This window comes from Penaeus japonicus, unplaced genomic scaffold (assembly GCF_977035675.1).
Source record: "Penaeus japonicus unplaced genomic scaffold, GWHDUDI00000001_assembly GWHDUDI00000014, whole genome shotgun sequence".
Lineage (NCBI taxonomy): Eukaryota > Metazoa > Arthropoda > Malacostraca > Decapoda > Penaeidae > Penaeus > Penaeus japonicus.
The window spans coordinates 6,702,357-6,714,856 of NW_028234416.1; the positions used below are offsets into that span (position 1 = coordinate 6,702,357).

Genomic DNA, 12,500 nt, shown 5'->3' on the forward strand with positions numbered 1-12,500 from the left:
TTAGAAGGTAATGGAAAGACATGTGTATTTAGCATAAATTACATTGAGATATTCTATTTACATTTCAAATATGATTAAAGAAGAAATATGGTAAATTAATTACAAAAAAAGGCTGTGCTAAGATAATATTATGTTGGGTCACAACTACACTGCACGGCCAGTACAGTCTGTAATGTGTGTAGGGTTAATTGGCTGATCATTAAACAGACCTTGAGGGAAATATTTCAAGAAAAAAAAAAAGAAAAAGAAAAAAAACTAATTCCATGCACAAGTCCTGCTGAGAAGCATTAACACATATGATTTGGACCCCTAAATGTTAACTTTTGATAAAGATAAATTAAGTACTCCCTCAAATGATAAGAAAAACAAACTGACATTATGACTGCCGATGGGAATTTGGCTTGATGCAGTCATGTGAGAATCAAGTGTTACAAAAAAGGGAAAGGAACAGCTTCTATATAATAATTTCTCTATAACAGAAATATTAAATAAACATAATCACTATACAATATTCAAGTCCAGTAAGTTTAAATCACTGCATATAAAGCTAAGACCTCCAATTTAACCAAAAAATGTTTAAGGTCAGTTGAACTGAGAGTGAAAAACGATCTTCTCACTTGGTTTTATTCACAATGAAAAGATATCACAAAACCAAGCTATCAAGTTGCACACATGAGAATCACTAACCTAACGTTACAAGTTTCTATAAGCTTAACTGTGCCAGAAGATCCACTCGTATCTGGCACTTAAATGGGATACAGTCTGTACACGTCATAAAGTAGCAAAATTACAAAAGAGGCTCTTTGTATTTACATGATCATTGTATAATTAGTTGCATTAGCATAGACACTGGAAATATCCATAAAGATCAGCATAAAATAGATGATACAAATGCATCCATTATATACAGTAACCCACCATTGGCCATGGATACTACAGGTTTGAATCTTTTCATTTACCGACATGTAAGGAGGCTGAGGCATGCTCATCTCCATACCTTGTTCACTAAGATCCAAATTCCCAATTCAATGCTTGTTGTTTGTATTTCCTTTAGATTTATTTTTCAAAAGTACTTGTAAGTACAAAATGCCTAAATGACACATTCTAGACTGCTTTTTCCACTTTTTGTCACTAGAATTGGGACCCACAACCCCCATACCCCTCATAAACCAGGACTGGGACTAGACTCATGTTGGTTTGACTAACAGACAGCAGTCATGTGGAACCTTCACTAAGAAGAGCCAAGGTAAGAACAAGGCACAAACATCACGTCACGCAACACAAGAGTGATTAAAATGCCATATCTAAGACTTGTGCATCTTTAAACTAATATCTGGTGGACTGATATTCTACCAGGACACCCTTAGCTGTGGCTGGCAAAGCATGGATAAGCCAGACCATTTCTGGATATATAGCTGCTGCTTAGAGATATCTAGAAAGTAGGTGTGGCACTGGACTGGCCTCCAGGGCTCCTATGTTGTGATGTTTAGAAGACACTAAAATTTGGCAGACAAATACATGTTAGCATGTGGAAAGGCACATAGAGCAATCGCCATAGATGAAAGAAGCAGGAAAGGCAGGGATGGATGAGGCATTTTAGCCAAGAACCCTGTTTCTCCCTCACCAAACTCTCAATATAAATGTCACTAGTCAAAAAAGACGCCTAATATGACTTAGACCTCTTGACTATCTCACAGCTTGTGTTGATAACATTTCCACAAAATAGAGAAATAAAGTTAATGCTATTTTGTAACTGATATGGAAGAACAGCAGAATGGTATAATAGCAAAAATTTCACACCTTGTCACACCACATAGAAGATTTAAAGCACCTTACCATATTGAAATGTATTGGAGAGCATCAGATTTTCTTTATACACAATTTTATATACAACAAATAATTTCTCTATTGTATGATAAAAATATATATACTGTATTGACTAACATACTTTTACTGGCAATTCAGGATAAATCATTATGAACGTATCAGCATTTTTTTTTTTTTATCTTCCATATTCAAACACTAAAATGATTGCTCCTTGAAAAAGAAAATCAAAATCTGAGATTCACTCATGAGCATTAACCCAGAATGCTAGAGACATATGGCATTTTTAAAATTCAGCATTCCTAAAATAGGTTCGCTTTTTTCTTAAGTTCAGTTTGTTTCCAGCTCTGAAGACTGTAAAACTCGTCCCGGCTCATACCAAGAGCCTCGGCAAATTCCTCATTACTGAGATAAACTTCCAGATGTAAGGGATCAGCACCATCGGGCAGAGGCTTGGTCGTCAGCTCAGCCAGAGAGTAGTTAGTGCGAGAGAGTTGGGCCAAGATTTCAGACACGGAGTACTGACCGCCATGATTCCACCGACCCTCCTGGGAAGAGGCAAAAGGAACTCAATTAGGTCTGGCATTATTACAGATATTAAAAAGTAATATATATATCTTCTCAATAGGTAACTTCACTTGTATCATTTTTACCTGTAAATACATACACATATATTAAATACACATGCAAACTTACATATATATATGTACAGCATATCAATAAGTTTCCTCTTGTAAAGTATTTTAAACTTTAAAAAATGCCTAAACCTGTTGTCTATCTTACCTATGAAATGTTACTTGTATGAAATGTTCATTTTTCTTGTCCTAAAATTACAGCACTTTCATGCATCTAAATCTACTTCACAAATTAATACCTCTGATATTTAAATCTACAGGGACTAGGAATAATTCTGCTACTTAAGGATGCATTGCCACTTCTATATGTGAAGGTAACATTCATTTTCATTATGTTATTTAAATATGTACTATATTTTTTTTTTTTTTATAAAACTCCACAAATAAAGACAATTTACCAATTTGTTTAATTTTCTGAATAATTAGAGATCAAAACTCTGGTAACATTTTGTATTAAGTACATTTATTTATATCTCCTCTAGAAAGGATGTAATATTTTTCCCTCTTTATATTTAGAGAAACACAAAGACTTCTGGGGTAAATCAGTGCTCAGGAAATATATGTGGAAAAAAAATCCTTTTTTTTATAAAAATATAAAAAATCAAGCATGATTTCAGCTTCATAAAAAAGAATCAATCTAAATTGGTCAATAAATAAAAGAAGAGCCATGGCTTTAATATATCAAATTTAGAAAATAGCTACAGGACATTTGATATTTTGCATGCTGAGCAAGACAATTGCAGATTTAATCCATTAACAATGGAGCTGTTTTGGCTACAAATGGTTGAAACACTGGGATATTTCAAACACATAAGCCTAACACCTTGGGCTATTCACCCGCACTGGCTGCGGCCAAGTGCTATATGCCTGGTCATCCAGCGTGGCGGCCAGGAGGATAGCCACAATAAAATATCTTGTCCCTGGCGCCTGACGTTGCCACCACTTGACGTGATATCTTGTCACCCATTATCAAGGGGTTAAAAGGTGGTAGTAGCTTAATCTCCTGTCATTCTTTTTTTGTGCTGACTCTTGCTCTTTTTCCTTAGGTGTTCCTGTTTCCATCTAGGAGTTCTAGTTGGTTCTGAGTAACTTAACTGCAACAACCCAAAGCTTGCCTCAACACTAATTTTGATATGCACAGTCTTTTTTCTTTGTCATAAATTTAACCAGAATCCCCGCCCCCCCCCCTGAAATGATTGCATAACTAGTGGCAATGCCCCCTTAATGTTCTTACAGACCTTGATTATGTTACCTTTTTCATACAAATATCAATAAATACATAACACAAAACACAAGTTTTCTTTAACAAACTAATTTCATTATACCAACTTTACAAAATCTTCACTAATCACTATCTACTACTGACTGAAGTACCTTTTTTGTACTTGCTTGCTCCAAGTGACAAAATATCAACACACACAATAGAACCATAAGACCCCATGTATATGAAAAATGTTGGATGTTTTTAGTCATAAATAATAAAACGTTTAATCTACAATCATAAAAGCAATTGGAAAACTCAAACACTTCTCAGAAACAAAAGATAAAAAAACTGCTAGACATTATTGGAGTCATAAGTGCACCTTCACTTACCACACACAACAGCTTCTTCTCCTGGAACATATAAACTTAAGTTGCAATAGATAATTCAAGTACTTAACTAAATCAAACATCAAACAAAATTCTGCATCTTTCATAGTTAACTAATTGCTAAAGTTGATAGAGCTTGCTCATGAGCTGTGACTAGTTTACTCCATTCAAGATGACAGAATAATCAAAACATCTTCATCTCACAAATATATAAAATTTCCACAATATCCCACAATTTTAGAGAGTTAAAGGAATAGAGTTTGCAAGTAGTGAACCAATTTTCCAAGTCAACTCTAATTTAACTGAAACTACTAATATATTCTAGTATCAAACTATATCAACCAACTTCTTTGTCCACGGGACACTAAATGATACACACAAATACTCATATAATTAAGAAAGCAGAAAAGGCCCAGAAGAAGCAGAGCAAAGACTTGGTGAATTGGTTTCCCAGGAAAATGAGAATGCAATTACAGAGATATGTACATACACACACCCTTATACAGAAAATAAATACATCAGTTATATTTATGAACTGCATGCTACAAATCCTATTCATAAATGTAGGACTTTCTTGCTTCCAAATCCTTAAAGTTCCCGCTTCAGTAATGAATACATTTAGTTATATAGTCCTTAGACGTTATCTTCACATACAGGAAAGTTTTACTCCCACAATCTGGTGTTCCTCCTGAGCTTTAGTAAGAGTATCCTTACAGGAGAGCAGCAGTGTATCTTCTACTCCCCCATACGGATTCTCTCACCACAGCCAGGCAAGCGGCTATTCCATCCAAGCTCTTCCGTCAGGTATTTCAGTGGTCATACTCTTGTCTCTATGCAGTCTAGTCTTTTGCTTCTTCTAAAGTATGAGCCAGTTTTGGGGCATTTATTGGATATACAAATGGCAGAAACATGGCATCATATAACACATGAAGTGGTGCATTACATAAGACATATAATTTAGAAGTTTACCCTTAGATGTCCTACATGGAGAGTTCTACAACTTATGATAAGACAATGAAACAGAAGATAATATATTGCCATACTAAAGAAATAACTTTGCTGTGGCCTCACCTTCTCCTGGATGGCAGTCACATCAGGTCTGGGAGTCCACGTAGGGAAAATACTGGTGAACTCTAATGGCTCCATCCCTGCAACCACCAACTGCGGCTCCACTACATCCACTTCAACCTCAATCTGTTCCCAGAGTGAGATAGCAAATTGATATAGCATAATGCTAGCAATCATACAATATTCCTTATTTACTGATACTATTGATATTTGTATCTAGATAAGAAAATACAAGTTATTAAGATATATATTCAATTCAATCCCACTTTTTATTGCCATAATTTACAATAGGAAATAAGTTGAAAGCAGTAATTACCTTTTTGTAACTCTTTGCAGCCAAGGCCTTGGCTTGTGCCTTTGCCTTAAGCTTGCAATAATTCAGAGTTGTTTCAAGTGCAGCTCGACGGGCAAAGTTGAACCGCAAAACTGCAGAGCCAGTGGTGTTTGAGTCCTGACCCTCGACTGACTCATCTGGCCACCACCCTTGCCACACCCACACTCGGTGTCCTCCATCAACTACAAATAAGGCTGTAAACCAAAAACAAACGTTGACATTCTTCATTTTTGTACTTTATACACTGGTATTAATTATTCAGCATACAAAATTCAATAAATTTGTGTTTTCAGTAAAAGGTAAAAATCTTTACAGGATTGGTAATATACCTGGCTGGGCCACTGTATACAGGTCTGATTGCAGGACAGGCAAAGGGTTAGGCACAGAAGTAGCCCGGTATGAGCAGATAACCTCATTAGCCTGGAAGGAATCATGTGTTGCAACCATGTGCCATACTCGAGGCGTCCAGTCATAGGAGTGCTCATCCTCCAGGAGGGAGAAGTGCTTGTTTTTAGCTGAGGATCCTCCAAATCCTTCCCAAAAGTCTCGTGACTCGGCTCCTTCAAACTGCTCCTTGAGTTTCTTTGTGGTACCCGGAGTCCATCCTACCTCACTGTCAGAAGTCTCTGTGAGCTTCTGTGCTGTTATGCTGCCAACCTGAAGTATAGGTAATACATATTGAGTTAAAAAATTACTTGTTTTCACTGTCAATAAAACCCATCACAGAACTCTCTTTGTGTAAAATTCTCAAAAATAGCACGAACATAGTAAGAATCATAATTTAATACAGAAATGAACTTCACTTCTACTAATGAAAATAGACTAGCAAAGGCAATCTTCGCCTAAAAACTTACCTTTCGTGTGTGCCTGAGTGCCTTGGCACCATGCCACAGGTGGATGATGCCTGTCTTGGTGTTGACCAGTACCAAGCAACCCCTTGATCGTAAAAAGCTAGAATTCACTTCAACTTCCACAAGATGGCCTTCATTCTCTAACTCTCCCCTCACCACAAACAACTTCCAACCCTGGCTGTTCTTTTCCTCGTCACGCCGGCCTTTGTGTACAATGAGGCCTCCTTGGAAAAGGTTGAGGAAGGCTGGCGGCTCAGAGTTCATGGAGACTCTGACGTGAGGTCCACGTTCTTCATCTAATTCTACTGTCATGAGAGCTGAAACACCCTTATCTGACACAGAGCTATCTTTGCCCTGCCAGAAAAAGTAAGCCACACGTGACCTGCCAGTCACGTTGTGCTTGGATGGCTCGCCCTGTGAAAGACAAACAGATGTGTAAATCTCATTGAAGGAATATATCCAACCTTCTAGAACAATGCAGAGTGATCAGTTAATTCTCAAATTATGGTTAAATATCTGATAATGATATATAAAATGTCTTTTTAGTTTTTCTTGGTATAATTAATAAAAATTAAACATTTCATTAGGTACCTGTAAATGATAAAACAAACAATAAAAAAAATAACATTACCCTACTTGAACTGAAATAGAAAAATAAAATTTACCAAAAATCATATTAGTTTATTAAGAAAATGTAACTGCATTGTGAAAAAAAAAAAACTTAAAAAATAACCCATTGATACTGGAAATGCATGTATACAGACACTTTCCACTATGGTTTTGATTTATGAATTATTATAAACACATAAATGCTTCTGCAAGTGCTTAGTCACCAACAAGCCATGAATTTTCTGGATTTCTTAATTTCTTATTTTCCCAAACATTCAAGAAATGTGGCACAGTGTATATTCCTGGCATTAATAGGGTAACTTAAGAGATTATTCTAACAACATTACTTGCTACTCTCTTTAACCTTTCCAGACAGGCCACATCTTTACAACCTGGGCTGGGCATCTAAGATGTGTTTTCTTTTATTTTTTAGACATGGTATAAAATATAAGTGTATATATAATATATTAGCAAAGTGATGCTAATTAGCATTTTGCATAACAAGTCATCATCAGTGACGTATTTTTAACAAAAGGAAAAATGTAGTATGAAAGTTACCAGACTTGGCAGAAATGCCCATTGGGGAAAGGTTAATATTACATATGCATTAATATCATTACTATCTCACAATTCACCACTTTCCTTAAATCAAGCCCTATCATCATGATCTACATCATAAAAAAGAGACAAGATGAGCCATTGCTTACCTTTAACGTCCTACCAGTGGCTGTGATCAAGTAATACCAGCGGACGACATATGTGTCCCCTTCGTGGAGATGATTGCGAGCTTTCTCATCCATGAGCACTTTGCCATATTCTGACACGTGCCAGACCTTGAAATCATTTGTGGAGATGTTCAGAAGGCGACGCTCCTGAAGTTGCATAGGTGAATAACGAGATTGATTCCCACAGGTGGTATTGCACAGGAACGAGTGTCACCCATCAGTGTTGAGTTTGCATGGACAGATGATGGTCATTTTGTTGCACAGCATGGCAGGGAGTTAGCAACAATTTTTGATGGATGATGCAGTCAGCGATGTTACCAGCAGCAGAGTTGAGGTGACGCGGGATGGGTGGAAGGGAGGGAGTAAGGGACAGTTAGACAGGATATCAGGAGGAGAACTTTTAAGGTCACTTGGAATGGTACTCAAAATCAGGAAAACAAAGTTAATGATTTAATCTTATATCTTTTATATATATTTTTTTAATTAATGAGTTAAACAAAGCAGAACTGTTTATTAAAAATCTTCAAAAAGAAAAAAAATATATTATTCATATTAAGTCAACTCAGTAAACAAAACTACAGGCAGAATTAATACACTTCTTCCATTAGGCAAAAATGTAAGATGGTAGACAAGGATTAAAAAACAGAAAAAAGGACTGTGATTAAAAAAGTAAAAATAAAGAGTGAAAAAAAGGAGAAAAAGTAAAGACACAAGACATGTCATTGGGTCAGTAAACACGTAAACTAACATATGATGGATTCTAAATAAAGGGCTACATGATCTACAAGGCATCCAAGCACAGGTCACCAGTTGAGGAGGTATTGTGGGAAAAGTGGGGAAGGATATGTGAAGACCAAAAGTCCAAAGGTAGCTCCACATGGAACCTAGGAAGGTTGACTAGGTTCTCAGGGAGGAACCCTGTGTGCTGGGACAACACAGACTGCTTGTAGTTCACAAATACAGTCTTCTAAATTCACGATGGAAATAATAAAGAACTAAAGAAAGGCAGTACATAGATTCGTGTTCACTACGGCTATGTGATGGTAAAGAAAGAGGTGCCTCCTGCAGTCTACGGGCAGTGTAAGCCACTGACTAGCAGTGACTGAAGCGACTGAAGACACTGTTCAACAGTGTGCAGGAGGAGTCTAAAGCCAATGTCAACAAGGCACAGGATGGTCTTCTATGAGTGTGCAAACATAAATCACTTTTAAGAGCTGCAGTCAACAATAGATGTTCACTGACGTACAGAGAGGTCCAGAAGAACTGCAGTCTACACTAGAAGATCACTGACTGATACAACCACAGTCGCATGTATAGAATATAGAAGGAATATAGTAGAGCAGCATGGAGCACAGCCAAGCCAGCTGTGAGGGCTCCTGTTGTCACCACTAGCGCACCTCCTCGTCGTAGTATTCCACACCGCGTCCCAAGTGACTCATCTCCAGCACCAGGTCAGGTTCAGGTGGAAGCTCCTCTAGCATAACCCGTGCATCACATGGCTGCAGTTCACACACTGGCGCTACGTGGCGATCCATATCTTTCTTGACCTCCTGGTGTGACATAATTAAGATGACATCAACTTTTGATAATAATAAAAAAGGGAAATAAAATTATATATTTAAATGGCACATACTTTAGTGCATAGGTATTCATACTTGTTTTGAGTAACTAAAAAAATACAAAATTTTATTCATACCTTAATGCGTGACTGCTGGGCTAAGTCAGGCCAATCGATAAACTTTTCTTTGAAGACGATAGTTTCAACATTCTCTGTAAGCTTGGCACAAAGCCCCCACTCTGGTCGTGTACCTGTGTACAGAGATATGGTAAATTAGCTTTCTGAAGAGAAAAGAAGAATGATAACTTTCTTTTTTTTTCCCAAAGAACTTGTTGCAATAACATGAAAATTATGACAGACATGAGCTAATATTTTCTAAACACTGACAACAAAAATAATAATTTTACCTTTGAGTGAGGCCTGAGAAAGAGGTACCATTGGTGTTATGGGATTGATATCACACTCAGAATAATCATATTCTTCTTCCCATAGTTCTCTTCCGAGAGCCAGCCCAACCTTTCGTTCATCTCCGCATGCACGTTTTCCTGCCCAAATGTACAGCTCTGGACCGAAGTCAAACACTAGCACCTAGAAAGAAAGAGGCACATGTATTCCATTGTTTTTCCTTAATTATTAGTATCGTAATAGTTTTCATGGTGCGTATCTCAAGACACTGATTGGCATAAATATTTTCTACAAGTAAGAAGAATCATATCATCATCTCTATACAAGGTAATGAAATAGCTACCTGGTGAAACTTGAAGATAACAAGCACATACCTTATCTGATTGCAAGATCTCTATTTTTGGCATCTGGCCCCAAGAGTCAGGAACTGGAACCAGTGAATCTTCCTGTACCTCATAAACCTTGTTTGCAGCCACCAAGGATGCTTCAACGAATTCATCCTCGTCTGGCATGCCACAAACTTGCCCTACACTTGAGTCATCTCCACCTGAAACATGGATAATTATGCTGAAACTCCAGTCATGAACTGATATTACATCACTCTACTATATAAGCATTGGGTATATTTATACTAAACACATAAAAATGCTCACCAATCAGTCTCCAAAATTTGGCTTTCCTGCCACTAGGCGAGTTCTCATCAAGTTCTATCACATTACGAACTGCAGAAGCCACTCCCATGTCCTTCTTCTGGACTACATATTGGGCAATTTCTGAGGCTTTGGCTCTCTCTATCACATTAGCAAACTCTCCCTTGTAGTGGAAAACCTACGGAGAATAAGTACGTATAATAGATAATTTTGAGATAGGTATATCGACTTTCCATATATTTCAGGACCTACAGCCAGAATATCATTATTGATTGACTGTCTGTTTACAGACTTAAAAATTGACAAGATAATCCAGTTACCAACCTCTGTGGGTGTGATAAGGAGGAAATCATCTCCCTGATTAACACTTGACACGGCAGGCTTAACTAATCTAGTTTGAGCATGACGTCGGCCCTTAACTTGTAGCAGCATGAGCGAAGTATATGGGGCCATCTCTCGTACCACAGGAGTATTCTCCACCTTCTTTAGTGCCACAGCAGAAAAGTTCTCCTTTGATGCCAATCCAGCAAGTGCTTCAACTGCCAGTGGGGATCCCTTTGACACTGTAGAAATGAAAATTTTCATTAAATACTGCTAATAATCACAATTCAAAGATGAATAAGTAACAAGCTTTAAATGTATTCAAAATACAAGTAAAAGCATATATTTACATTCTTCCACCTTCATCCTCTTCAGTTCCTTCTCTCCAATGCCCAACTTGACCTCTGTGTATTCCGACTTGATATCCTCTCGGGCAGCCAGGGCCTTAAGTGGATTCCTAGAAGTGGCTTGTCGTCTCGTCACCCGAACACTACGGCGCTTCACGACACTAAAAAGGTAGATTCCTTATTAATGATGTGTGTATATTGACAAAAATGATACTAAATAGCACCTTCTTGATTTTGTTATTATCATTATTCTTGGGTCACATTTGTGTGTGTGTGTGTGTGTGTGTGTGTGTGTGTGTGTGTGTGTGTGTGTGTGTGTGTGTGTGTGTGTGTGTGTGTGTGTGTGTGTGTGTGTTTATGTGTGTGTGTGTGTGTTTATGTGTGTGTATGTGTGTGGATGTGTGTGTATGTGTGTGTATGTGAGTGTGTATGTGAGTGTGAGTGAGTGTGAGTGTGAGTGTGAGTGTGAGTGTGAGTGTGAGTATGAGTGTGAGTGTGCGTGTGGTTATATTGAAGTGACAGTACATAATATTATGCTTGTGCTTATATGCATGTCCGATAAAGGTAACAAAAATCTTTACAGCAAAGTAAGCATACAGATATAAATGGAAGAAGTACATGCTATATGCTGCATCTGAATCACTTACAATTCGTCATCCTCCAGTGATCTAATGCAGCAGTGGATCAGAAATAAAAATTTATAATCTATCTGAAGTGCCATGCATTATAACTATTCTTATTAATAGTCATAGTAAACAAAGGCAGATGGACATCTTGCCCATTCCACCTCTACATATACACATGTCTCAGTTTGCGTATCTGTATTAATTCTAAAGAGCCATTGCTCCACTAAGTGGGATGGATCTGAAAGTATCAAAAATTTAATTGCCAAAAAACTCACAGCTGAGATGCAGTTTCTGATATAAGATCAAAGTCTGCTTCTCCAAGACTTGGCAGACCATCCTCAGGAGACTGTACAGTTTCTGTTGCAGATGATTTGCTGAAGAAGGCCATGAAATCTTCATCATCAGCACGAGGGACTGCAACACTCGGACCTTCAACGGCTTCAGCTGTGTTGAATAATTTTTTAAAAATTAATTAAAGCAATGTTACGAGCTTCACTTTAAATCTATCATAACAAGAAGTTCTGTTAATTGTGCTTCATAAATCATATGGCCTAAATTAATTTACCTTTCTTGTCCCTGTCATTAGGAGTAGAGATACTACGCCTGAAGTCCTTCTTTGCGCTCAGGGGGCTGGATTTACCAAGAAGGGATGGGATATTTCCTCCCGTCTTGCTTTTGAACACCTTCTGGCTGGGGGAGCGTTTCTTACGTTCCACTGTCGGGCTGCCAATAGGTGTTGTTGGCTGGTCTGGGGTGACCGTCAGCATGGGAGTAACTCCACTCACGATGGAAGGTACGCAAGATGTGGAAGCAGACGCCATCTTATGTGCCACAGTGAACTTGGTGGCATCTGACTGACTGACACGGCCACGCCACTGTTGCGATGAATTCTCCAGGGCAGACATCCTCTCCATGAGACTGACAGGACGCTCCCTAAGTCCACCAGCAGGCTGTGGA

General features: G+C 37.9%; 1 protein-coding gene across 10 annotated transcripts in view; it reads right to left on the minus strand.

The window, feature by feature from the left end:
- Positions 1-7: 7 nt before the first annotated feature.
- The window catches only part of LOC122259168 (supervillin), a 139,877-nt gene continuing 127,384 nt past the window's right edge, over positions 8-12,500 (minus strand). For all 10 annotated transcript variants that reach the window (XM_086543841.1, XM_086543844.1, XM_086543842.1 and 7 more), the window contains 15 exons: positions 12,109-12,493; positions 11,819-11,987; positions 10,921-11,078; positions 10,574-10,812; positions 10,253-10,427; positions 9,974-10,146; positions 9,602-9,782; positions 9,333-9,445; positions 9,034-9,186; positions 7,619-7,783; positions 6,306-6,716; positions 5,781-6,108; positions 5,434-5,645; positions 5,121-5,243; positions 8-2,372 (listed from right to left, as the gene is read on the minus strand). In XM_086543841.1, coding sequence (XP_086399967.1) covers positions 2,127-2,372; positions 5,121-5,243; positions 5,434-5,645; positions 5,781-6,108; positions 6,306-6,716; positions 7,619-7,783; positions 9,034-9,186; positions 9,333-9,445; positions 9,602-9,782; positions 9,974-10,146; positions 10,253-10,427; positions 10,574-10,812; positions 10,921-11,078; positions 11,819-11,987; positions 12,109-12,493 — 3,231 coding nt within the window. In that variant the 3' untranslated portion in view covers positions 8-2,126. The remainder of the gene's footprint in view (positions 2,373-5,120; positions 5,244-5,433; positions 5,646-5,780; positions 6,109-6,305; positions 6,717-7,618; positions 7,784-9,033; positions 9,187-9,332; positions 9,446-9,601; positions 9,783-9,973; positions 10,147-10,252; positions 10,428-10,573; positions 10,813-10,920; positions 11,079-11,818; positions 11,988-12,108; positions 12,494-12,500) is intronic.